Here is a 27,954-nt window from a genome sequence, read left to right on the forward strand (position 1 = left end):
GGAATCACCTGGAGGGCTTTTAAAGCACAGCTGCTTGGGCCCCACCAGAGTTTCTGAATCAGTAGGTCTGAGGTAAAGCCCAAGAATTTGCATTTCTAACAAATTCACTGGGAGATGCTGATGTTGCAGGTGGGGGACCATATTTTGGGAACCATAGGGCTGGCCAATATAGAAGAAAGTCCAAAATTATGTTGCCTTGAACCCAGAGTCCAGAATGAACCCCAGTCTGCTGACTTTTTGTTTAGTCCATGCTAGACTCTACTCATCTTTGCTGAGGCAGAGAGGCCAGTTAAGCAAACAACTTATCACCCAAAATAGATTTTTTCCAGAAGGCTTAGAATCTCTTTACCCATCCTACAAAAGGCTTCACCCCTGAGGTTATATATGCACAAATACATGATAAGGAGAAAAAAAGAGGGGGGGGGTCTGTTTCAGGGCAGAGAATTGCTTTCCCAATTTATCTAGTCTATTCTGTTTTATCTAGCTCACCCATGAGCTCCATGAGGAAAGGAAGCACATTTGAGTCATCTATACCATCCATAATCTTGAATGGCACCTGGCATATAGAAGCATTTGGCCATTTCGTGTTGTTGGGTGTTTCTAGAACACTTTCCTGTGCTTGAGGCAGATGCAGCAAGGATAGTCCTTCAGACATGCCTCCAGTCACTCCTGCAGGTTGCCACTTCTTCTGCCTACGCCCAGGGCTGTCTCTGCAGGCTCTACATCTGGTCCATATAAATGTATACAGTCTGACCAGCATGGTGGGAAAGGGGCTTGTGTCTTAAGATCTCAGTGTGATTATGGCATTGATTTCAGAATGTAGAATGGTGTTTTTTTGTGTGTTTTATTGTGTTAATATGAAAATTGGGCCACAAATGATGTATTTCCTAATGATTTATATATTGCTTCATTTTGGAAACACAGAGCGGATTTCCGGTTTTATTTTGTTCTTTGTAGGTCTTGATTTAAACAGAGCAGGGCGAATCCTCTTTAGACAGAGGAGCAATAACCTCACAAAACCAATTGAACTCCCGAGGGAGAGTCCCGGACAGCTATCTATTTTGCCCTAATTTTTATGCTGATTTGATCAAATCAGGACCTAGGCTTAGACTTACTGAACAAGATCCTTTGGTCGCACTATTTCAGACTTTCATTCATTGGATGACTATTTACTAATCCCCTGATATGTGTTAGACTGTGTTACCTGCTGGTGCTTATATCCCAGGCATGGTGAAGGATGTCTAAGAGGTGCATTCTTAGTGGACATGGCAAAGTGTGATCTCACAAAATTTTATTAGCTGTCCACACTGTGGAGAATTTAAGGTTCTATTTTCAGACTTGTCAGAGAAATAGATAGGCTTGTCAGGAGAGTGGCAAATAGTAATTTGTCACCTTCTGTTGGAGAGGAAAAGGAAGCAAGTCACTGACAATGCTCGTGTAATGGCATCAATGTTATGGTGTCATCTTCTAGGGGGAATCATTATATTGTTGACACTAACAAGCAGAGATCAAAGCAAACTGCAATTATCGCTAACATTTAAATAGCACTTAGTGTGTACTAGGCATTGTCTAAATGTTTTGCCTGGATTAGCTCTATATTTGCAGTAACCATATGAAGTAGGTTATATAATCATGGTCTATATTAGCTATTTTTAAAATACTTTTAAAAATTTGTGATTAAAAACACATAACGTAAAATTTGATGTCTTAACCATTTTTAAGTGTATAATTCAATGGTGTTAAGTACATTCACAACAGGATATTGTGCAACAGATCTCCAGAACTTTTTCTTCTTGTAAAACTGACACTCTATACCCATTTGTTTGTTGAAAAACAACTGCCCATTTTCCCCTCCCTCCAGCCACTGGAAACCACTATTCTACTTTGTATTTCTATGAGTTTGACTGCAAAATTTGAAATGATCCATGTTCTGGTTCACTGATTCTTTCTTCTGCTTGGTTGAGTCTGTTATTGATGTCCTCTATTAAATTCTTCAGGTCAATCAGTATTCTTCAGGCTAGGATTTCTGTTTGTTTTGATTATTTCTATTTCTTTGTTGAACTTCTCATTTTGTTCATGCATTGTTTTCCTCATTTCATTTAATTGTGTGTTCTTGTAGTTTGCTGACCTTGTTTAAGAGGATTATTCGGAACTTTTTGTCAGTTCATAGATCTCCATTTCTTTACATTCAGTTATTCAGCATTATTAGCTTCCTTTGGTAGTGTTATTTTACCTGATTTTATGACCCTGATATTTTGAGTTGGTATCAGCACATTTGAGTAGGTGGTCTCTGTTTCCATACTTTACAGGTTTGCTTTAGCAAGGAAAGACAGCTCAGCTCCATTGGAGTACAAATGGGTAAGCCGGCAGCATCTGTGGGCAGTTGGGGCTTCCTCCAAGGTCTCTAGTCACTGTCTGTGCTCTGAGGCTAGAGGGACTGCCCCTTGCTGGGCTCTGTGATTGGGCAGAGCTACAGGCTAGGATCTGGAATTGCTCATTTGAATGAAGTCTTGAGTTGTGCTCCCTGACCAGATGGTACTATTGGCTAGACTCTTTGTTCATGAAGCATTGTAGGCAGGGCTTTGTGACTGGATGGAGCCTTAGCCTATGTCCCGTGATCAGTTGGGGCTACAGAGTGTGCTCCCAAATTGATCTGGGTCACTGTCTGGGCTCCCTGATCAGGTGGGACTGCAGGTATGCTCCAGAATTGGGTGGGACCACTGGCTTGGCTCCCTGGCAGACTGAGGCTGCAGGCTATCTTCAGCAATTGGGCAGTACTGCAGGCTGAACTCTGCTACAGGGTGGGGCTGTAGGCTGGGTTCCCTGGATGGATGGTATCATAGACTAGGCTTTGAAGCTTCCTAGGGTCACTATTCAGGGCCCCTGGTTATGTGGGGCTATGGAACCCAACTACTGGCTTGGGTTCCTACATAAACAGGGCTGTAGGATGGTCCTCAGGGATGTCTGGAGTTTCTGTTTGGGCACGTTCAGAGGCTGTACTCAGCAGCTGGGTGGAGCTGTGAATTTTCTTCCCTGCCTAGGTGGGATCATAGAATGGGCTCCATGGCAAATACAGCTCATTGGCTGGGTATTCAAATCAGGCAGAACTGCCACCCAAGCTCCTTGACCAGACACAGCCACTGACTTGGCTCTGCAGATTGGCAGAATCCCCAGCAGGGATCTCGGCTCCAGTACTACTGCAAGTAGGAATGAGGTTCATGAAGATTTGAGTGCTGGTTGCTGTAAGCCTTAACGTCCAGCTCCATCTGATCCTCAGTGGTCGAGCCCTGCAGATTCCCCCAGTGATCCTCATGAGGCAAGACCTGAGTGGGACTCTTAGGAAGTGTCTTGCAATTCTTGGAGAGCTCACTATCCACCTTAGGTTCTCTTTTCCCCACTGGAGAACCCACAGGCCCAAGGAGCTGTCTTGGTGAGGCACTGTACCAGCCTTGTGGAGGGGGATGTGGTCAGAGTGGAGTTGCTCCTCTTGCCAATCTAATGTGGTGTGCTTTTGCTTCAGGTCTTGGTTCTGGGATTTTCACAACGGTGTCTTCTCTGTCGATAGGTGTTTGTTGGTATTCTTATAAGGGAGACTGAAGCTGGAGGTGACTTGCATTGCCATCTTGATGATATCACTCCTGAGGTCACTTTTTTTTCAGAGAGCATTTTTGTGGCTTCTGCCAGTTCTCTGGGGATGCTGCCTACCTGAGACCTCTTTCTCTGTTCCATGACTTTTCAAATTTGAGTTGCAAACTCTGATGAATACCATTTGTGGTTCAAATTTTCACAAGAATTTTTTTGTCTCTTCTTTTAGCTAGTGCCAAGGTTGACATAGGCAGTCCCTCTTAGTGTGAAGATTTATTCTTCCTTTACTTTTACACTAAGGATTCAGGCCTTCAGCTACCTTGGTTTTTATAAGAATGTTACTTCCTCATGTGCCCTAATCTTGGCATCAGTAATGATGCTTGGATCACTCTAACGCACAATAGTGTGTTAGGATCTGTGAGACTTGATATTATTACCGAAACTCATTTGGCATGGAACCCCATTTTTCCAAGCAATCTGCATATTGTCCTCAGAATGATGCCGTAAGAGTCCACTTGGGGAAATTCTGGAATAGATGTCTCTATGGCAATGGTTGCAAAAACAGACATTACCCTGCTACTTATCCTGGTGCCATTGTTTTGGAGGCAGGAAGATGTACGAAGGACAAAATGATGCTAAGAATATTATCCCCATTGGAATAAGCTATTTATATGTTTCTCCCTTTCAAAAACTTGGATTTTTTAAATTAACTCTAGTCCAGGGGACAAAACAACCTTATTTTGTATGCTAAAGGGGGTGTTTACATTTAAGCTTCTGTAGTCTTTTCCAGTATCCTCAGTTTCTTTCTGATTATAAAAATCATTACATGTGAATATATATCAACCTTTACATATTGGAGACCATACTCTTTGTATCTTTATTTGAAAAAAAAATCTAGGGCACCTGGGTGGCTTAGTTGGTTGAGCATTTGGCTCTTGGTTTCAGCTCAGGTCATGATCTCAGGGTCCCATGGGTTCAAGCCCCACCTTGGGCTCTGCTCACAGCATGGAGCCTGTTTAAGATTACCTCTCTCCTGCTTTCTCTGCCCCTCCCCCACTTGCACTGTCTCTGTGTCTCTCAAACTAAATAAATTTTAAAAAACAAACAAAAACATTAATTGCGTTTTGAGAAACACCTCTGGTTTCACATTCTTTAAGAAATGTTATTTTTGTTAATGGCGTTCTGAAACATGGACTTATAAATTATTTGATTCTGATTTTGTGAATATTTAAGTTATTTCCATTTTAAATTTGATAATTCATTCCTTCCCCATATGAGTCACACAACATTGTCAAATTGCTAATAGGAATATTTGTTTACCATGTTGGGAAGAGAAAACAAAATGATGAATAGGACAAGTATCCTACCCACCTGGAACTCATTTTCTCATCCAGAGAATAAAGAAATAGATAAATAGGTCCAATAGAAAACTGTAATGGAAGCTAACATGAGAAAATGAGAAGAGGAGAAATGTGTGAGGTTCTGGCTCGATAAATCTCAAGTGAGCCCATGAATATTTTCTAAATTCAGTGGAGGTTTGAAGGTGTGAAATCTCACTATCTGCAGGGACTGAGGGGCTAGCTTGTAGAAAGATGTGAGTCAGTAGAGAACCAGGAGAAAAACCCTTCTCTCATAACTGAATGCCTTCCAATGTACCTAAAGAGTAGTTGAATTTGAAAACTCTTTTCAATTTCTGAAATTGCATTTAAACCCAACTTATTCGAAACACTTTAAAAACCACATGGCATTGGTGTGTGTGGGCACCTTAACAGTATTCTGTACAGCAAGGCGTGTCTGGTAGAAGAGGAGTCATACCACTATGACAGTGGGGCCCGTGGTGTTTCCCAGCCTCACCCGCATGTGTGTGCCCTGGTGTGCCAGGAGTCTGGGGACTGGCTGTGAGGATGACATGGATGTGGAACCGGGAACGGTAGGGACTATTGTCTTTTCCATTCCCTGGCTTTCTCTAGAAAGTCGTGATTAGCAACAGGTTTAACTGAAAAATCTTTTGGCTTTTTTCTTAGCCCTGTTTTCCCAAAGACAATATGCTGTACTTGAGGCAACTGAAAAGAAAACAAGATATTTGGGAGAGACTCTAGTCTAAGAAAATGAGAACTTTTGAATAGGGGACATTTTTGCAGTGATTTCTTTTCCCCCAGTTGAAATGTTATCTGGCTTTGGCCTTCAAAGCCATGCATTGGGTGACACAGCTTTCGTAGCCCCTAAAACCCATTAGATAAACACTTAGTTCCAGTCTTTCAGTGAAAGTCAGCCATCTGAGATCTTCCCACCCCTGCCATCTCTCTCTTACATTGCTTCAGTGGAATTGAAAGCTCCACAGTGAAATGGAACCAGTAGTAATAAAAACTCTAAAGCCTGGCAGATTTAATAATAGCAAACATGTGTTTAGAGGCCCTACCTTGGGAGTCGTGGTCCCCAGTCATTTGTCTGTCCAATCCTGACAGGAGTGAGGCTCACACACGCATCCTGTGACACACCAACCTAGAATCATTGAATTCCCATTCATTTAACAAGAATAAACTGAGGGCCAGTTGAGGGCTAAGTGCTCTCCAAGGACACCAGAATGAACCAGAGGGATGCAGTTCGTGCCCTCAGGGAACTTACAGTCTGGAAACGATTTTATTTTCATCAATGTAAAACTGATGTTGAATAACTCCATAGTCACTTTTGGTGGAAAATAAGGATTTTTCCACAGACTTTTTTTGAATTAAATTTGTCAGGGATGAGCTACACCTTTGGGGCCAACCCTGTTTAATCCCAATATGATTCATGAGCACTTTAGTACTTCTTTCCTACACCTCTCAATAGATTGCTTTGAAGTAAGCCACTCTGCAGCTGAGAACATCCATCAAATGTAAACAGATTGTGCTTTCTTAGACACAATGTTGACTTTTAAAAACACCAGTTTAATTTCTTAATGAAGTGACATGTGCTATTTCTTGACTACTTTGGCCTGTCTCTGGGGGCCTGGTGAATTTTATCCAGGCTCCTCTTCTCTGAAGATAGCTCCAAGAGATTCCCATCAATGTCCCATCCTGGTAGGTGGGCTGGGGCAGATGTGCAAGCCAATCCAGCTGTGACATGCAAAGCTCCAAGGGATGGGGGGGGGGGGGGGACACCATTGATTGCCTGTCAGATGGTGGTGGCCTTAGGACATCTCAGATGGATAATGATGTGATGCAGGCTGGTTTGTACTTGGTTTGTGGGCTTGCCCCTGGTTAATTTCAGGGCCCAGCCTCTGTTGTGGTTGCTTTGGAACACATGGGGAAGGAATCTGCTTGGGAAGGACAGCACTCCTTTCACTTGCCTAGCTGGGTGAACTTTCTTTGGAGAAACAGCTGGAACACAGAACAAAAAGTGTGTGTTTTGTTGAAATCTAGACTCTTAACTCTGTCAGGAAATGTCAGAGATATTGAGTCCGCCTCCTCCTTTTACAGAGGAGGAGCCTATGTCCTGCAAGATCTGAGAGTCCGTGATGTGCAAGGCTGGGACTGGACTCTACATCTTCTGATGCTCTCTTCAGTGCTCCCTCTACTCTGCTTGATAAGTGGGCTCTCTAATTGTCATAGACTTGGAAGAGAGAATGGCTATATCTTCTTTTTTAAAAAAAACTGTTTTCACCCAACCCCTAGTCAGGGAAGTTGTTTGCTTTATTTGATATAGGAGAGACATTTGATAAAGGAGAAACATCCAGCAACACTCAGTATAATGTGATTATGATGAGAAAACCCACTCTTATTGAGAGAGCTAGTGTCTTGGGTGGTTGTCTCCTATAACTTAGGCCCTTAGAAAGGGCAGACTGCCTTCTGGAATTATCTGGAAGCTTGAGGCCTTCCTTCCCTCCCCCCCTCCTCCCCCCCCCAGCAAACACTCCTACCAAACTGCCACTGAGGGAGAATTTAAATATAATCTATCCTGCTGAGATTTCCAACAAGATTTCTGGATCAGAGCAGTTTGGATAAAGGTCAGAGAAATCTCTAAATTGAAATCATGGGCCCTTTTTTAACATGTCTTAGCCCAATCTGTTATCAAAGCCTGCATGGCTTTCATGGAATCCACTATGGACATGTGTGTACCATTTATATGGGTAGCTTATTTTAAAAGCACCCTATACCTCAGGATTTTTAATAAAGATGAACTTTCCCCCACCAGGGACAGAACCAAAATATAAAAACCAACCACCGTTGGTTGAAGCCCCTATTTAAGAAATTCACGTCTGCAACTATGCAACTACTGGCACTGTGTACTCATGGGATGATATTATCTGATGACGATTTATCATTGTCAGTGAGATACAGAGCTGTGTATGTTTTTAAAATTCTGTGATATGGAAACAATTATCTTGTCAAGTCTAGAAAAACTTTAGTTCTGTCAAACAATATAAGAAAATTCAAAAATTTGGAAGTGAAATTTTAGAGTGCGACTAATCTCCAGGCTTTGATGACTTCATGGATGTAGTTACCTGTGAGTCCATCTCAACCTGGCACGGTGGTTCCTTTCCCCCTTGCCTTCCAGATGTGCTCTGTGGAAAACCCAGGGAGGGGTGGGCGCTCAGGCTGGGGCCATTCTTCCTGGCTCCTGCTAGTGGGTTTCTGTTAATTACACAAATCAGTAACAGATGTGCTGAGACTGAGCACCTCATACTTATTCCACAATGTGTTTTCTTTAAATGACAAATATTTTTTAAGGCCAAAAACAAAAATATCATTATATAGTTTTCCTCTACAACACACAGCAAACTGCGGGGAGGTACATGAGAGTCTATCCTGTCATTTGAACAAGGACCTAAGCCAGTGGTCTCAGAGTGGAAAACCTTTGGTAAGTGTTTAAGAGCCTTATGAAGGTCTATTTAAATGTGGTGGTCTATAAATATTAGATTGTGTATTCTTCAAGCTGTTATATCGTAATTTGTAGCTGGAGTATTTTTACTCTATATAAAATGGTTGACAAGTTTGGTAAATTGCTTCCACAAAGAAGGGAGTCAGGAGAAGCTTTCCTTAAGGAAAACAGGAAAGTTGGAAAAATGGAGAATTCTTCTCTCCCTTTTTTTTCTGATCTGTGAAGAGACACTTAGATGTTTTCAAACAAACTAGTAGGATCTCACAGGTACGTGGCTTTTCTCTCTTACTCAGAATATTGGATGTGGGAAAAGAAAATTTGGAAGTAGAGGAGGCTATGGCTACCCCTAGGAGTCCAAGAGCCCTAGGACAAATACTTGTTCACAGAACTTCTGTTTATAATTTGAGTCCCCCAAAGTCAGAGTGCCGCCACAGTTTGACTGGTCTAGTCTTAGACCAGAGTGCTTTCCACACCAGAGGCTCCAGAGTAATCATTTTCCCTCCCTTTTCTACCCTACCATCTCTTTGGGGGATCTGGTCAACCTACATGTGTGCACATGTGTGTTTCAGATGGAGGTGGTAGAGATAGCTGTAGATGGCTTGAGCATGTCTAGAAGGGGAGAAGCCGGGATGGGTTCCATGTGGGTTGTCATCTGGGCTAGTGTGTCCCGCCCAGCTGGTCCTAGTCACCATAGGGGGCCTTAAAAACTTTTTGAGGTTATCTAAGGACCTTACGAAGAAATGGAGCATTTACTAGGATAACTATTTAAGTACTTGGTGATATCTTACAAGGAGAGGAAGAAGTCTATTGTAGAAGAAATACTGCTTTGTGGAGCCCCTTAAAGCCTAAACTGTATTAAGCCAGTGCACATCACCCAGAAAGGTGTTTTTTTAACCTTTTTTAAAATGTTTATTTATTTTTGAGAGGGGTGTGTGTGTGTGTGTGTGTGTGTGTGAGAGAGAGAGAGAGAGAGAGAGAGAGAGAGAGAGAGAGAGAGAGAGTGAGTGTGAGGAGACACAGAATCTGAAGTAGGCTCCAGGCTCCAAGCTGTCAGCATGGAGCCTCATGTGGGGTTGAACTCAATAACTATGAGATCATGACCTGAGCTGAAGTCAGACGCCCAACCAACTGAGCCACCCAGGCACCCCTGGAATGTGTTTTTTATTTAAAGGTGAATGACTCAAGTTAACACATTTTGGTAGAGCCTGAGGTAATACTAGAATGAAGAGTGATTGACGTAATTAAATTTTCATAAGGAAAATGCTTAACTATATTAAGATATTCAGTTTCCTTTAAATCTTGTCCTAATTTTCCATGGATTTCATTAATATAGTAGTTTATTATAAAAATAAATGGCTATAGCAATAAAGAATTATATTTTCATAAAAGTTATAATTAGTGGAGAAATACACCTTTTTCTTTATTCATTAAACATACCACTCAAAGCTTGGATCCTTGAATGTTTCTCCTTCCCTCCTCCTTTCCTTCTCTTCCTCCCATTCTCCTTCCCTCCCTCCCTTCCATGTATAATAAAAGTGTTCACTAACTGAGCACTAAATATGTGTCAGGTGCTGCTGTACTGGTTTTATTCATCTGGTTGGATATTAAAGGCTTCCCTCAAATCCCCGCTTACTCAGAGAGACTGAGTATCCTTACTCAAAGACACACAGTTCTGTCTTTTGATTCCAATGCCCTTACACTTAAGACACCAGCATCCTTGTGTTGCATACTTGCCACGTGCCAGGCATTGACATAGGTTCTTGGGCCCCCAAAGATGAATAAATCCTATAACTTGCTCCCAAGGAGCTTGCATCCTAGTGGGGGATGGGACTAGAAATCAGCAAAGAGGGCCACCTGTGTGGCTCAGTTGGTTGAGTGTCAAACTTGATTTTGGCTCAGGTCATAATCACAAGGTCGTGGGATGAAGCCCCACATCACTCAGCGTGGGGCCTGCTTGGGATTCTCTGTCTCTCTCCCGCTGCCCCCTCCCCCACTCATACATGCTCTCTTTTTCTCTATCTAAAAAGAAAAGAAACTAGCACATAAATAATTGCAAGTTGAATTATGAAGCAGTGGGGTGTGTACCATGGGACCACCAAGGAGTGGGCCTGGAACCCAAGCCTGGAGGGTAGGGGTGGGCAGGGCTCACAACGGCTCCTTGAAAGATCTGTCCCTGGGCCAACACTTCTAGAATCATAGTGAAGCAGGTGATGAATAAGAAAATGGACATCCTAGGAGGGAGGACAACAGGAGGAAAGTCACAGAGGTAAAGAAAGACTGGGCTGAAACACAAGCTATCTGGAATGGTTAAGTCAGTGATTCGGGGCTTAACTTGATATGTGGTGTTGGAGAGGGGGAGAAATAGCAAATTTCTGGCTGGGGTTCTGGAATGAATGTAGCGGTGTCAGAAACACGTATAGGGAACATGGGAAGAGGGCCTAGTTAAGAGGGTGTGAGAATGAGTTCAGGTCTGGACATACTGAGTTTGAGGAGCTGTGGCACATCCTCGGGACAAAATTTAGTAGGAAGTTGAGTATGTAACTTTTACCAAAAGTTGTAAAGTAAGTAACTCAGCACATATTTAGAGAGTACCTACCATTGGCTGACACAGTTCTAGGCACTGGAGTAACAGATATAAGTAAGTCTTTCTTGCATGGATAGTATATCCTAGTGAGATAAAGACAGATAATAAAGAAGTAAATAAGTAAGAAAATTTCAGACTTGTCATTAAGAAAGAATGGGGTAATGTAAAAAGTCTCATTGAGAAGGAAACATTGGAGTTATGACCTGAGTGTTCAGAGGAAACTTTCATATGGATACTCTGGGGTTAAAGTATTCCAGGGAAAGGGCATAGCAAGTGCAAATCTCCTGAGGAAGGAATGAGCCCAGTCCTAGAGGAAGATCATTAGTGAAGCTGAGGCTGCGGGAGGGGAGTGAGTGTGGTGAGTGAAGGTGAAGAGGAAGGCAGCCATGGAATCAGGAAATGCTTTAGGCCTCTGTGAAGAGTCTGGATTCCATCCCACATAAAATGGGAAACCATTGGAGGTTTTGGGTCTGGGTGAATGCTAACATTATCATTTTACATGACAAAACCCAGCATACAAATTGTATTTCTTGTATACTCTCAACTATAAAGCAATGTGAGGAACTGGCCTTTAAGGAAACTTGCCAAAGGACACCATAGATAGAAGTGGTTTATGCAGTGGTCAGTGTTGTGAAGGCTGAGGGCAGAGTCACAGGGCAGGAACTTGGTCCTGACATTTTCTCTGCCAGCAGTTCTCAAACCTTCATGATCTGAGGACTGTATCTATCAACATTTATCATATTGGAAATTAAAATGGAGGAAACATTTAAACATCCCTTTATTAATTAAAAGCATGAACCTATGGCATGTTTACCTAAATGACATATTTTAATGAAAAAAAAGAAAAAGATTGTATTTTCCAAAACAAAACACAAACTAGTGAGAAGAGTCATTTTTTGTACTTCATCTCTTACTATTTGGCACAGCAGGAGGCAGCCGGGTTCTCATAGCTGCTTCTGCATTCCGTTGGTTATGATATCACAAATCATACACACTCATGGGAGAGTGACAGTGAAAATAAAATATATATAACTGCTTAGTATCATTGTGAAAATAGTCTTGACCTGTGAATCCCCTAAAAGTTTCCTGGGCTAGACTTTGAAATCTTTGTGTTGGAGGGATGATGTTGGGCAATCTCCTAACCTTGGTGGGCCTCAGTTTCCCCATCTTTAAATTGAAGTATGCTAATGGTTCCAACCTCATAGGGTCATTGTGAGGACGTAATGACTCAGTATATGTTGAGTCCTTAAAACAGTGCCTGGAACATAGCAGATGCTCAGTAAGTATCAGTTCGTTTTCTTTTTGTTCTTGTGATTCTGAGTGGCAGTAAAAAATCTCCAAAAATATTGCAAAAACTCATTTATTTTTTTTCAAGTAGTTTATTGTCAAATTGGTTTCCATGTAACATCCAATGCTTATCCCAACAAGTGCCCTCCTCCATGCCCATCACCCCCCTCTTCCCCTCTCCCCCACCCCATCTCCCCTCAGTTTGTTCTCAGCATTCAAGAGCCTCTCATGGTTTGCCTCCCTCCCTCTCCCCAACTATTTTCCCCCTTTTTCTCCCCCATGGTTCTCTATTAAGTTTGCAACAACTCACTTTAACTTTATTTTCACTGACCTTTCCCTTCCTGTCTTCTCTTTTTCCAGTTGTGAAATGAGGTTTCAGATCTGAGTACCGACTTGCAAATGCCACTGCCAAATAACTGTAGATTTTAATGCTAACCTGTTTGTTAGCAAATTAAATGATGGCACTTTGTGCCATTATTTCCCATATTCTTTCTTTCTTCATAATACCTGAAATCATCTCTTCTCAGCTAGTGGAAGCTGAATGGGGGAGGAGGTGGAGGAAGAAGTGATTTGATAACATCAGCTTCTGCTTGGGGCTATAAGACTTCATTCAGTTTGACTGCTTCTCCCCTCTTACATTTTCCATACTTTAATCATGACATGAATTGGTACACTCAGGGTATGAAAGTCAGTCATCCAGTAGTTGATTTGTGGCAGCTACCAATGCCTGGATCATTCAACTATCCAAAGATAGTGACTGAACTGGCTTGGGGTGTGATATGGGCATCAGGATTTTTAAAATCCTCCCAGTGTCCAAAGTATCACCAGGCAATGACTAAAACAGAAGGCCACATATTTCCTTTTTTATTGTAAAACATAATGAATCCACAGAGTATGTAATACATAAATGTCAGCTTAACAAACTGTTGTAAAATGAGCCCCATGCAACCATAATCCACTGCAAGAAACAGAGGTTTGCCAAACCTCCAAAGCTCCCCTTGCTTTTTCTCAGTCATGCTCTTCTTTCAGCTCTTTAGAGATAACCATTACCCAGACATTCTGTAATCTCTTTGTTGCTTTGTTTTACAATTTTCCCATATGAGCATGTATCCTTAAACAATGCAGAGTAAACTGACACATTTTTCAATTTTATTAATATGGAACCATACTTCTTTGGCTTCTTTTGCTCAACCTATATTTTAAAAATTCATTTGTATTTTTTCAAGTTTATTTATATATATAGAGAGAGAAAGGTAGCTGGGGAGGAGCAGAGAGAGAAGGAGAGAGAATCCCACACTGTCAGCATGGAGCCTGACAGAGGGCTCAAACCCACAAACCGTGAGATCATTAGACCAAACCAAGAGCTGATGCTTAACCAACTGAGCCACCAGGTACCGTGTGTGTGTGTGTGTGTGTGTGTATGTGTATGTGTGTGTGTGTGTGTGTGTTTTAATATAGGTGTAGTTCCTCGCTTTTCACTATTCTGTAGTATTCTGTTATATCAATATACCACAAAGTCTTTCTCCACTCCACTCCTGATGAATGTTTTGGTTGTTTCTGGTTTGGGGCTATTACAACCAGAGCTGTTATGAGCATTTTCTTATGTCTCTTGGTGCACAAAGGCAGATACTCTGAACGTGTATCTAGAAGTGGAATTATTGCTTATCCAAAGAAAGAGCAGAGGGGCCAAGCGACAGTTCTGGCGGACTCTCAGGGTAGATAGGAGTTGGTGTGTGGGATCCTGTTAACATTCCTGTTCTGGGCTGGGTGCCTGGAAGTGTATACTGCTCTGAGCCACAGGCCTTGGGAGTGTTGATGGTCTGTCTACAGGAGGCAACTGAGAAGCACATGATCATCTGCTTTTGGTTGTTCCCTAGGACTAGAGGGACAAGTTTCATGCCCATCAATAGTTGAGATCTTCATGAAACACACTGCACTCTGAGCTGGGACCCAAGGGAAGCCTCTTGGCAATTGGGTCACAGGCTGCACTATGGAAGGACAGCTGGCTGGTCCCCCAAATGTCAGGCCTTCCTCCCATCCTCAGAATCTGCTTAGAAGGAAGCAAACAGTCTCTGGAGAAAGAGACCATTATCCTAGGCCTTAAAGTAGTTCTTAAACTCTAATTTTCTCCGTGATCTTAACAGGCAATTTCCTGCTGTATTGTTATGTTAGTTCATTGATGCTTTGATGGAGATGTGCTTTGCTTTCTTTATTCTCAACTTTTTTTTCATTATCTTCAGTGAGCAATTTGGTATGAATCAATTGTAGGGGGCATTCCCTCATCCTATATGAACACTGTAAACCCAGGCTTAATTCAGAGACCTCTGCTAAAATAGCCTGGGCGCTTCCAGGTAATGATGATGAGCTAGCTCTTCCATTCTCTTCTCACCGTTGCCTGACACTCTGGGCTACTGCTTTGCCATTCAGCACGTTTTCTCTTGCCATGTTGAGTCTGCGTTCCTTCAGATGGCTTTTGCTGTTTTGTGTTACTTTGCTCCAAGCATTGACATAGGCTGAGGTATGCTAGAGCTGGCCCATATTGGTTCATAAAGATGATTGTTTAGTTTTGAGAAATTATGTGAGCCAGTGTTTAAACACAGCCATTATTAAAAGTTGAGTTCTATAAACTTAACAGAGGACCATGGGGGAAGAGAATGGGAAAAATAGCTTTAAACAGAGAGGGAGGTAAACCATAAAAGACTATTGAATGCAGAGAGCAAACTGAAGGTTGATGAGCAGAGTGGGTGATGGGCATAGAGCAGGGCACTTGTTAGGATGAGCACTGGGTGTTGTAAGCCACTAATCATGGAAATCTACCCCCCAAACCAAGAGCAGACTGTATACACTGTATGTTAGCTAACTTGATCATAAACTAAAAAAATAAAAAATAAAATTAATAAAAAATAAATTATATTGAAACAAAGTTTATTGATCCTCAAGTCATCACTTCCTTATTATTTTACCATATTTTACTATTTATGCAACTGAAGTTATTTATATCTGTTGGATATATATGGTAGAAATACTGTGTAATGGCGTAATATAGCATATATCTTCTCAACGTCACATTTAGTGATGTCACTGCATAAACAACCATGGGAGAAATATTTACACCTTGGAAATTGGCAAATACTCCACATTGGACCTTTTCCTCCCTCCCTCCCTCCTTTCTTTCTTTCTTTCTTTCTTTCTTTCTTTCTTTCTTTCTTTCTTTCTTTCTTTCTTTCTTCCTTTCTTCCTTTCTTCCTTTCTTCCTTTCTTCCTTTCTTCCTTTCTTCCTTTCTTCCTTTCTTCCTTCCTTCCTTCCTTCCTTACTTACTTTAATTAATTTCTTTCTTTCTTTCTTTCTTTCTTTCTTTCTTTCTTTCTTTCTTTCTTTCTTTCTTTCTTCTTTCTCTTTCTCTCTTTCTTTCTCTCTTTCTTTCTTTCTCTCCCTCCCTCCCTCCCTTCCTCCCTTCCTTCCTTCTTTCTTTCTTTCAGCACATTTTAAATACTTAGCATAGGGATACCTGGGTGGCTTAGTTGGTTAAACATCCGACTTCAGCTCAGGTCATGATCTCACGGTTCATGGGTTTGAACCCCGCGTCTGGCTCTGTGCTGACAGCTAGCTCAGAGCCTGGAGCCTGCTTCAGATTCTGTGTCTCCCTCTCCCTCTGACCCTCCCCTGTTCTCATTCTCTCTCTCTCTCTCTCAGAAATAAACATTAAAAAAAATTTTTTTAAATAAATACTTAGCATATCACTGGACATAGGACACCTTTTCAAATCCTTACAATAGGGTTGAAACAGATTCAAAGAATACAGTTTAATAGGACTCAAAGAATTATGAAAGGAAATTATCAATTAGAGAACTTAAAAACTGGTAATTAGAAGTGGTCATTCTAAGTCATAAGCCTACTTTTCTTGATAGTAGTCCCTAAAGATGCTGTCTCATCTAAATCCTGTCTTGGCTATTTATTAGTGGTAAAATTCGACTTTTCTGCCTAGTTTTGACCTACTCTGAAAAAGAATGACATTGTACAGATCTTTCCTACATGGATTCCAGGCCTCAACTCTGAGATACACACTGCCCTAACATTGAACTCCCTCGAAGATGATTGACACCAGGAATGTCCATGTTCCTTACTTCTTCCCATGGGGCTAACTTTGCTCAGAATACAGTAATCAATATATTTCAGTGTCTGGTTTATTCAGTGTTGAATAAAGCCACCTGTGGAACTTCAACAGAATAGTCCAGGTTGAGATTTGGCTTTTGAAAATTGGTCTTCATTTCCCCTTTCCTTGAATAAATATACATCCATCTCAAAAATAAACAGTGACACTAAGACAGGGTAGTCCAAATCCATATTTAGCAATAAAGACACCAAAATATTCTCTCTTCAGTATAATCTACATGCACACACGACATAACTTAATGGATTGTCTTATTTACATAACTATATGGAAACTACCTTTAGCTTCTCTGTCGAGAACATTGCATTTAAGATTCCTAATTGCTTTCTGAACTTCCCTAAGAAGAATGTGTACTTCAGAATATATTGAAAACTCAACACTTCACCCTGCTGGTCACCTGACTTCCCTCTTTCATCTGGCCTCTTTAGTGGCCTCCTAATTGGCTTCTCAGCTTGCACCACTGCCCCTCTTCAGTCTGTTCTCAGCACAGCATCCAGAGTGATTCTGTTAAAATATAAATCAGATCAGGGTGTTCCTTTGTTCAGAATTCTCTAATGTCTTCCCATTTCACTTAGGGATTAAGCAATAGTTACCTACATAGGATCCAACTCCTTATTCCTTTAACATCCATTATTCTCCCTATAGGTTACTCACTTTTCTCTAGCCAATTGGGCTTCCCAGATGTCCCATGAATGATGTTATCTTTCCTTGGGGATTCTCTTGGGATCTACCTGTTGTATGGAATGCTCCTATCCCAGAAAGCTGCATAATTTGATCGTGTATTTCTTTCAGACCTTTTCTCAATGTCATTTCTTAGTGACATTTTCTCCAGTAACCTTATTATAATTACAACCCCATCTACCTTTCCTATCTATCTTTCTTCACTAGTATTTATCATATAGATATGTATGTGTATATATGTCTGTATATGTGTATATAATCTTATTTATTGCCTGTTTTCTGCCACCATTAGAATGTAAATTTTATGAAGAATTTGTATCTGATTATAGCATGTTGAATCACCATTGCCTAAAATCTAGCACAAAATAGATTTTTGATAATTATCGAATGGATGGATGGATGAGTGGATGATAGAGTGGTAGAACAGACATTGGTTAGGAGCTGGAGACCTAGGTTTTGGTTTTTTGCCTTTTCCAGTGATAAGTTTTACAATACTTACTACATTTTGTTTCCACTTTCCATTCTCAGCAAAATGGGAATACAACAACTGTTTCATGCGCCTCAGTGACTTATGCAAGGAAGTACTCTATACAAGTGTATGGGGTATTTTATTTGTCTAAGTCATTTACACCCAGTATACTGAGCAGCTAGTTCTATGCCCACTTTATTTTAAACCACTCCCAAGAAAAAAACGATCCATCTGAACACAGGGTAGGGCTGACAGGTTCATTTTTGCATCTCCCTCTGAATATTTTAGTGGGTCCTTTACTTACCACTTAGGCCAGATCATTAGATTTACTGTAAAAGCCATTGAGAACCTGAAGAATGCAATAGCTCACCACAGGGTCCAGGGCCTTCTGTGTGTCTAGTGTTGTGTTGGATGTTACGCATATATGATCTCCTTTCATCTCCAGGGCAGCTGTGCAAGGAGAGAGTGGCTTTATTTTAAAGATGAAGAAATTGGAGTTTAGAGAGATCTAATATCCCACTGAGACAGCAGGGCTGAAAAGAGACAGAGCCAGGGGAGAACTCATGTCTGTTGCTAATATCAAACTCTCATCCATCTCAGTAAATTGAGATATTTAATCCAAGAGCCTAAAAGTGAATATTCTTCTGTGAATGGTGTTTCTCACTGACATGTTATTTCTTTTCAGACTGTTTACGACCAGTGGTTCATTGCCCTTTTTAACATTGTTTACACATCACTGCCTGTTTTAGCCATGGGGATTTTTGACCAGGTATGTATTTTTTTTTTTTTGTCTTTATAACTTATTTTGTTTTGTTAATGCTTTTTAGTTGCTTCTAGATCTTAAGTAGAAAACACAAGTCATGGAAAGAGTCCAAGAATGTCCATTGTTTGAATAGGTGTGGCATGGATTGGAAACCCTTCCAGCTCCCTCACTTCTCCCAAACAGTTCTCTGATCAAAGTTTGGCTACTCTCTTGTTTGAGACTCACACCCCACCTTATTGCTCTAAAGGCTCTAAGACATCCTACATGAATTGGTCTCGATATTTTATATTGGTCCAGCATTTCCCAGGCTTATAGGACTTTAGTTCTATTTATTTATTTTTTGCATAGTACCTCTTAATATGCGTCAGAACTAGTGCCTGTGGTTCACCCACTGGAAAATGCTACAATAGCCCCCAAATGCAGAGAACCACAGTGAAAGAAAATCATGGAACCCATTGGATTGCAGAGGGCCAGCATCTGTGGTGAGATTTTCCTTGGCCACCACAGCCCAGAACAGAAAGGAAGTAGAGGTCAGCGGAGTACCCTGCCAATGGGAAAGGAAGACATGAAGCCCCACAGCCATGGAGAGAAGGGACACAGTCTTTTTTCCAGCTCAAAGTGCTTGAGGAGAGAGGAGAGGGAATCAATTACAAAAATGGTGGGTCCTTGGCACACTCATTCACTGCCTTGGAAGGTACTTCCTGGAAGGGAAAAGTCTGGCTGCCTATGAGGAAGTGGAAGGCTAGCCAGAGGAGTTTCCATGGCACAATTAGAATGAATTGTTTTAAAAAAATTATTTTGGAAGTATATTTGAAGAGACCAGATTTTCTCTAGGCTGCTTTTACACTCGTTTGCTAGGCCTCATTTTTCTGGCCCAAAGCTGTCTATTTCAAATTATAAATTGTCACGTTGTAAGCTCACTCCACTCTCCCATTCTGTGCCTTTGTAGTTAGTTGTCTCACTTTTTGTATGTAAAAAGGGCAGTGTGTGAGTGACATATTTTATGGAATTCTATAAAAACATAACAAACTCCTAAAGACTTTAGATGTAAAGGACTAAGCACATTCATTTCCAAGTTCCTGTGTTTACAAGCATTTCTTTTCTCGGTGCTTTGTAGCTGCCTAGAATGTGGAATAAAATAATAAAAATAAAGCAGTTTCTGGGAAAGGATGGTTGTTGTGCAATTCTGAAAAAAAAAAAATAATCAGGCCCCTTACTGCCATCAAGTTAAGTGTCTGTCCCTCTCCTTTCTTACTTTGTCAACTTTGTCCCCTACATGGATCACAGGATCATGAAATGTTATGCTGTAAGGCCTCTGTGATCATCTATGATCTGCTCATTTTATAAGGAAGAAACCAAACCTCAGGTCACTGCCCTAAAGCCAGACAGCCAGTTTGTGACAGAACTCAGCCTAGTGCCAGGCCACCTGACTCTGAGATGGCAATGCTACTACTATTATTATTATACCACATTATTTTGTTTGTTATTATTTATAGAAGCATCTGGTTGTTGTTTTTTTAAATTATTACTTCTGGTGTGGCAAGAACACTGCTGAATACATGAATTTAATCATGACAGTGGTCCTGTAAGGGAGGTGCTATTGTTTGCATGCCTGGAGATCAGGAAACTGAGGCTCAGACAGGTTAAGTAATGGGTGTAAGACTGTATACCTGCTATGCAGCAGAACTAGGGTTTGGACTCAGGATTGTCTGATTTCAAAGCCCGTGCATGTTATTTCACTAGTCACTGGACTAGAGAAGGAAGTACCAGCAGCATTTCAAAATGGGACTTCCTAAAGAGAATATGTCAGTATTCTTCATAGGACCCCATTCAATAAGACTGGGGCCATCCCACAAGTAGGGAGGAGAACCTGGTCTGCCTTCAGAGTTCATGCCTATGTTGCTCCCATTTTGGGTGCTTCTCTTCCAGTCATGGTCCTCTGATGTCCCTGGTGGTCAGGACTTGCCATCCTTTTTGGTTTGGGCATTTGGCTTTAGTGCTCACTGGTCATGAGGATTACTTTGGAGCTGGTGGGAAACGCTGAGTCTCAGGCCCTACCCCCAACCTATTGAATCGTCATTTGCTCCCCAGATGATTTATGTGCCCATTAAGTTTGAGAAGCACTGTTTTAGTTTCTCCCAGGACGTGTTTGGGGCCACACATACCTTCTCATTCTGTCTACATTATTTCTCTCGAACAGCTGTTGTTGGAACCCTCAATGTAGAACACTCAGCTCTTCAGGCTCAGCTTCCTTCCCACTGGAATTTCCCCCTTTCCCTGTTCTGCTCTCCCTCCTGTAACAGTTGGGAACTCAGATCGGCCAGTTCTTACTCTGTGGCTCTCTGCTGCCATCTCCTGGTCACTACCACTCACTGCCTTGGCCATTAACCTCTGCGCCCCATTGGCTGCAAGCGCATTCTGGCAGTGTGAGTGTCGTGGTAGGAGAGCAGAGAAAAGACACTTTAGTCTGAAGCCAAGGCTCTGGGGTGCAAGTCAAGTTCTGGTTCTGTAATAAGAGCTATATGATCTCTCATGACTCTCTCTTGGAGACTCAAGTTCCTCTTCTGTAAAATAGGGACCGTTTAATTATCTTCTGCATTATTGTGAGAATGAAAACAAGCTAGTGAATAGTGTTTATTAGCGAATGCTTCAACCTGCACTTGCTATTTCCTGAGATGGGGAATTCAGAGCCTCTCTGACTTCTCAAGCCTCCACTACTGAAGTAACACTTTGTTGACAGGATGTGAATGACCAGAACAGCATGGACTATCCTCAGCTCTATGAACCTGGACAACTCAATCTGCTGTTTAACAAGCGCAAATTTTTCATCTGCATGGCACATGGCATCTACACCTCATTGGCCCTCTTCTTCATTCCCTATGGAGCCTTTCACAGTGTGACTGGAGAAGATGGGCAGCCCATTGCCGACTACCAGTCTTTTGCAGTTACCATGGCTACATCCCTGGTCATTGTGGTCAGTGTGCAGGTAACCCTGTTGCTGAAAATAACTTGATGGCTTTACAACTTTTAAAAATCATTTTCATTATTGACTGATTTTTGTCTATTTGTGGGGGGAAAAAAGGAATCACGGAGTTTCTTTTTAACTACACATCTTGAGATGAAAACGGAAAGCTGTAACATAAAAGACCAGATGTGGGAGATTAGCCTTAGGTGTCTATAATCTCTATGTTAGTAGAGACCTCACAATTAATCGTTTTTTAGGGTTGAGCATTGTATGTGTGCAGAAATAATACTACTGTTTCCTTCTTGTGTTGGAAAAAGGAGTTTTCCAACAATAACAGAGAGAAACTTTCCCGTGATTTCTGTAAGGTGTAATAACTTCCAGGTTTTAAAGTGAAATTTAAAATTTATTCGTTAATACATATCCATGAAATTATTTGAGAGGTTCAGTGTTATATTTTGGCGTATCTGAACCTTAAATCCAGAGAAGCTCTTCGGGTAAGGATGATTTTTAATGATCCATTAACCTTCACTGGGCATCTTGTGTTTGTGTCTATTTCCTTTTTAATGCAAATGGCAGACAATACCATTCACTATTGAGTTAGAGTTCACAAAAGCTCTCCTATTCATTAAAATCTGTACCTCTGGGTGGATGCAGCAAGCAATGTGACCTGTTGTGTGTTTTGTTTTTGTTTTCTTTTTTAAAGGAGCAAATACCAGTCAAGAACTTGGTTTTTAGAGTTTAAATTGCCTTTGGGCAGTCCTTTGTCTATCCTATAAACATTCTTTTTTTTCCCCACAAACCTTAGCTGCTCAGTTTCAACAAAGAATCTCATTAAACCCCAGACTTTCTCTTCATGACTCAAAAATAAACATTTATTATGTTAAATGAACCAAATGCAAACATATTGCTTTTAAAAGATATCTCTGCCATTCCTTGGTCCATCTAAGTGAATATCATGAAATCTATACCAAAGCCATCTAACATGAGACATCTTGAGAGTTCAAAATTAAGAGTCAGACAGGTAGTATCCAAAGCAGAACCAGATTTCTCCACTCAAAAAGAGTTCTATTTGTCTGCCTCACAACTAAATAAAGCATCCTGTTGCTTTGCAAACCTTCCATTGTCTAGTTCAATTCTGTGGCAGAGAGGGAAATAATGGAGTGATTTGGAAGCATCTGACATGGTTAAGACATTTGTCATGATAGTCCATTACTGGGACATGGTGTATGTCACCTCAAAAGGAGCTATTGCTCCATGTTTTCTTATAGCTCTTGCCACTATACTGGGCACTCCAATCTGTTTTGTTGCCTTTTGATTACTGAGCAGGATCTGTGTATACTTTTATGTTTCCAGCCAAGAGATTTAGGTGATCTACTCCTTGCCATGAGGGCACATTTCCAGTTCTCTGGATTCTCCTTCTGACGGGGAGGGCAGTTGTGGAACATCTTTTTAGTGGTAACAGCTTATTTACCAGGTCAGGCTTGTTACTTGGCGCTCCAAGAGATGATTTTAAAGGTAGTAACTGAGATACAAGGCCAGTATCTAAAGTAAAAAGCAAATGGGAAATATTCTTCACACCGTCATTAATATCATCTGCTAAATAAGTAAGGATTAAAAATGTTACCTGGAAAATTCACTATAGATATGGTAGGCATTTCATGTTTAGTGAAATTATTTTTCATAATTCTACAACTTTTGGTTAATGTTATCTTGTTAACTTAAAAAAGCCTTTTGATATTCCTACATAACTTTTTCTTTTTGCCTGTCTATAATTTATTTTCTTATATGCTATTATAGCAGTGTGTTTTTACATTAAATATAGATTTAGAAGCTCTTTTCCCCATAAAATGCACAGTTTCTGTTGGATATCACAGGTACTTTTCTCCTTTTTTCACAAATTTTGAGACCACAGAAACAATTATATTTTAAAAACATTTTATTCACAAAAAAATAATTTTATGTTCCGTCTTTCAGAGTTTTAAAAACAAATCACTCACAATTACTTACCTTTGATATCAGACTTTTATAAGAATGATACCCTTGCTTCTTCAGAGGGGCTTCTTCCTCAGGACTCAAAGTAACCACTGGTCCCTCATTCAAGATGTTATGTGTGGGAATATGCAGGTTTATTTGATTCAGGCCTATGGGCCATTTGTCTCTTCAAAATCCATTCTCTGCCTTCTTGCTTTGTTTTTTAATTTTGTTTAATATTTATTTATTTTTGAGAGAGAGAGAGAGACAGAGCATGAGTGGGGAAAGGGCAGAGAGTGAGAGGGAGACACAGAATCCAAAGCAGGGTCCAGGCTCTGAACTGTCAGCACAGAGCCTGACGCTGGGCTCAGACTCAAGAACTGTGAGATCATGACCTGAGCCAAGTGAGATGCTCACCAACTGAGCCACCCAGGTACCCCATTCTCTGCCTTCTATCCCTTTAAGGGCAACCATGGCCCAGCCCACCTAGCCTTTTTCTAATGTTAACATTACCATCTTACATAACCATTGTGCAATTTTTAAAACTATTAAATTAGCATTGGTACAATACTACTAACTGAACTACAGCCTTGATTCAGCTTTCTTCAGTTTTTCCATTAACGACTCTGTTCCAGGATCCTGCACTGCATTTACTTGTAATGTCTCCTACAACCGCTGACTTTTTACAGTCTTTCCTAGTCTTTCACGGCCTTGACACTTTTTTTTAAATGTTTAATTATTTTTGAGAGCGTGAGAGAAAGAGACAGAGCTTGAACAGGGGAGAGGCAGACACAGAATCCAAAGGGAGGGAGACAAAGAATCCAAAGCAACCTCCAGCCTCTGAGCTGTCAGCTCAGAGCCCAATGTGGGTCTTGAACTCCCTAATGAGATCATGGCCTGAGTGGAAGTCAGACACTTAACTAACTGAGCCACCCAGGTGTCCCTCATGACCTTGATCAGGTATTTTGTAGAATGTTTCTGGATTTGTTTGATCCTTTCTTAGGAATAGATGGAGATTGTGGATTGGGGTAAGATTCACAAAGAGGTGACGTACCCTTGCCACATCCTATCAGGGAGCATGTGATATCAGCATGACTTATTCCTGGTGATGGTGACCTCCTTTACTTGTTAGGGTGATGTTTCTCAGGTTTCTCCATTCTAAACTATGCTTCCCTTTTCACATTCTATTCATTAGAAGGGAGTCACTACATCTAGCCCAATACATTCAAGAGGAGGAGAATTAAGCTCCATTTCTTAGAGAACAGAGTTTCCAATAATTGGTAGTCATATGTCAAAACCATACCGTATAATTTAAAGTAAAATTGATACAACAAACTGGGTCCCACGACTTGCCCAAGATCACACAGAAACTGCATTGTAAGTTTAGGACGAGGATCCAGTAGCCTTATTTCCTGAATCAAATATTTCTTTCTTTTATTTTTAATAAAGGCAATTGTGAGTGTTCCATGAAAAATATGGGGCAAGCATTTCCTACAACACAATTATTACTGGGCTACAGGGTACTTACGTACCCTTGGGAAGTACACCCAGAGTTGTACTTCTAAAGATGAGGTCCTAGGTTTCACCACTTAGTGGCTGTGCCTCTTCTCCATGTACAAGTTGAAGTCCTCTCAATCTTAACCGCAGATTCCTATCCCATAGATTTCTCCTCCACCTGATTTTTCCCTGCCTCACCCATACCCCCTGCTGAGTGCTGAAGGTTCCTGAAACAGCCAGGGGACGGAGGACATTTCTGCCAAGAGAGCAAGGTAGGAGATGGAGGTCTGGAGGCAGAGTAGGTGTGAGTGAGAATGGACACCAGTTTCCAAGTTCTGGCATGCTTTGTTTACTGCTGTACTCCAACTTAAACTGTAGTGCCAGACAAAAATAAGTATTTACTGAATGGATATAAGGGCAGAAAGATAAGATAAGGAAAGAAGAAAGTTGAGTAAAGGAAGTGAGAATACAGGCTCTATGCTGACAGCTCAGAGCCTGGAGCCTGCTTCAGATTCTGTGTCTCCTTCTCTCTCTGACCCTCCCCCCTTCATGCTCTGTTTCTCTCTGTCTCAATCATAAATAAACATCAAAACGTTAAAAAAAAAAAAAAAAAAAGGGAAGTGAGAATAATTTGGTTGAGGTGCCCAACTTTGCCTCCTGTCTTAGATACATCTTATCCCATCTTACACCAGACGACCAGAGCAGGCCTATTTTTGGTGGGAGCCTTCTGAAACGTGTGTCATCAGCACCACTAGAAGTAATGTCAGGCATTATACTTAATCCTCTCAGTGCCACTATGCAGGAGGTATGTATTATTTATCGTCCCCTTTCACAGATGAAGCTCAGAGAGGTTAAACAACTTGCCTGAAGTCACCAAGTGAGTCCTAGATCCAGGATTGGAAACCAGACCTCTCTGACTCCAGTGCTGTCTGGAGCAAAGTCTTTTATTCTTCAGGAAGACTGGTTAAAACACAAATTTTCAGGAAGTATAAGAAGAAAGATTAGAGTGAATATAAGGAAGATATCAGATACTTTGTTGTCTATATAGGAGGAGAAGGGGGAAGGAAGGAAGAGGGAAAAAAAGAAAATAAAAGAACGACAAGCAAGCAGTCTTAAAGCTAGAAGCATTGGAGTTTGGGGACAAGAGACTATCTGGAAGAACAGAGAGGACAGGATAGATTTACTGAAAGCAAACTTGGTCCACTTGCTCACGTCAGGGCTTCTGCTTTTCAGAGTAACAGCAGCTCCCATTAATTGAGCATTTATTATGCAAATGATTTATTTTTCAGATAATCTCATTATCCCACTTAATCCTCTTGCCAGTACTCTGAAACATCGATACAATTACTATAGATAAGAAAACAGTCTTGCTGGTGTGCCTGGGTGTCTCAGTTGGTTAAGCATCTGACTTAATTTCAGTTCAGGTCATGATCTCGCAGTTTGTGAGTTTGAGTCCCACATCAAGCTCTGCACTAACAGTGTGGAACCTGCTTGGGATTCTCTCTCTTTCTCTTTGCCCCCTCCCCACTCTCTCTCTCTCTCTCTCTCAAAATAAACTCTTTAAAAAGCTATTTTTTAAAAAAGAAAAGAAAATAGACTTGCCACAGTTAAAGTCACAAAGAGAGTGGCAGGCCAGGGTTTGAACACAGATCTTCTGATCTCAGGGCCCCAGCTCCAAATCCAAGTGGACCTCCCTTCTTTCTAGGGATACATGAAGCTATGAGCCTCCCCAAAGGCATAGTAGTTACAGCAAACTAACTGTCCATCTCTGTCCTCCACGAGGGGATACCTACGACACCCGTATCACCCTTCAATAAAGCGGGAGAAAAACTTAATAGATGATAAACACACAGATCCTCTTTCAACATCAGAATTTCAACTTGAGAAATGGATAGATTCCCAATTACTGTCATTTTAGTCTTCCACTCATTTTTTAAAATTCAAGTCAGTTAACATACAATGTAGTTTTGACTCCAGAAATAGAACCCAGTGCTTCATCTCTTATATCTGACACCCAGTGCTCCTCCCCAAAAGTACTCTCCTTCATGCTGATCATCCCCATGCAATACACTCATTTTTATTTCTCAGAAGCCCTGAAAATGCCTGATTTACCATAGAATTCTCAGACCTGAGTGCGTAGATGTTTATAACCATGAAAACTCTGCCATCTTGGCTTCAATCAGAAACTGCTGTCTCTGATATATAGAATAATAAGTTTCAGGAGTTTTGTGAATAAGCTCACTTTGACAATGGCATTAATATCCTTTCCTCGCTGTCTAAGCTTAACTGTCATTGAGGTAACAACCCCCATGAAATTTCCATGGTCTATAATTATAGTTATAAATCTTATGTGTCCTGCTGATGCTATCGGCCAAACATTAGGAGACACTTTTTTTTTTTTTTTTAAATAGCAGGGTTGTTGTATTTTGTGGGTTTTGTCTTTGTTTTTTGTTTATTTGAATTATAAAATATTCCTCTTAACATTCAAACACTATAGAAGTGTTTAAAATAAAATGAACCACCTTCTTCTCTCCCATATTCCCCCACTTAACTCTTATGATTACCATAGCTTAACTCCTTTCATATTTTTTCTTTGAGACACACACACACACACACACACACACACACATAGGTTTTCAAGACAAAAAGAGCATAGCTATGCATATTATTCAGTAATATGCTTTTCTTACTTAATAAGACATTCTGAACAGCTTTCCAAACTAACACATTCAGATCTATCTTACTCTTTTTCAGAGCTGCACAGAATTTCACAATATATATGTAACATATATAGTAATAAATAATAATTATCAGTCTTCTATTGATAGACCTTCAGGATGTTTCTTTTGTTGTTGCTGTTATTAAAGCAATGCTACAATGCACATACTAGTATATAAATTTAATGTACTGACAGATGAGTTCCTAGAAATGAAATTTCTGGAGTCAGAACTCCTAACTTTAACTGATATATCCTACCAGATGAAGAATGGCATTTTGTTGTTTGCATGGATAGATCAGAGAGTATGTACATTTAAAATTTCATTAATATTGTTATATTACTTTCCCAAAAGGATCAGAGTTGCAGACAACAGACACTTCTTCAGTTTAAGTAAAAAAGAT

General features: G+C 40.8%; 1 protein-coding gene across 3 annotated transcripts in view; it reads left to right on the forward strand.

Annotated features, from left to right (window-relative positions):
• Positions 1-27,954, forward strand: part of ATP8B4 (ATPase phospholipid transporting 8B4 (putative)) — a 232,935-nt gene that overhangs the window by 194,502 nt on the left and 10,479 nt on the right. For all 3 annotated transcript variants that reach the window (XM_039237152.1, XM_039237150.1, XM_039237151.1), the window contains exons 24-25: positions 18,324-18,407; positions 21,142-21,387. In XM_039237152.1, coding sequence (XP_039093083.1) covers positions 18,324-18,407; positions 21,142-21,387 — 330 coding nt within the window. The remainder of the gene's footprint in view (positions 1-18,323; positions 18,408-21,141; positions 21,388-27,954) is intronic.

This window comes from Hyaena hyaena, unplaced genomic scaffold, assembly GCF_003009895.1.
Source record: "Hyaena hyaena isolate Hyena2069 unplaced genomic scaffold, ASM300989v1 scaffold_120, whole genome shotgun sequence".
NCBI lineage: Eukaryota > Metazoa > Chordata > Mammalia > Carnivora > Hyaenidae > Hyaena > Hyaena hyaena.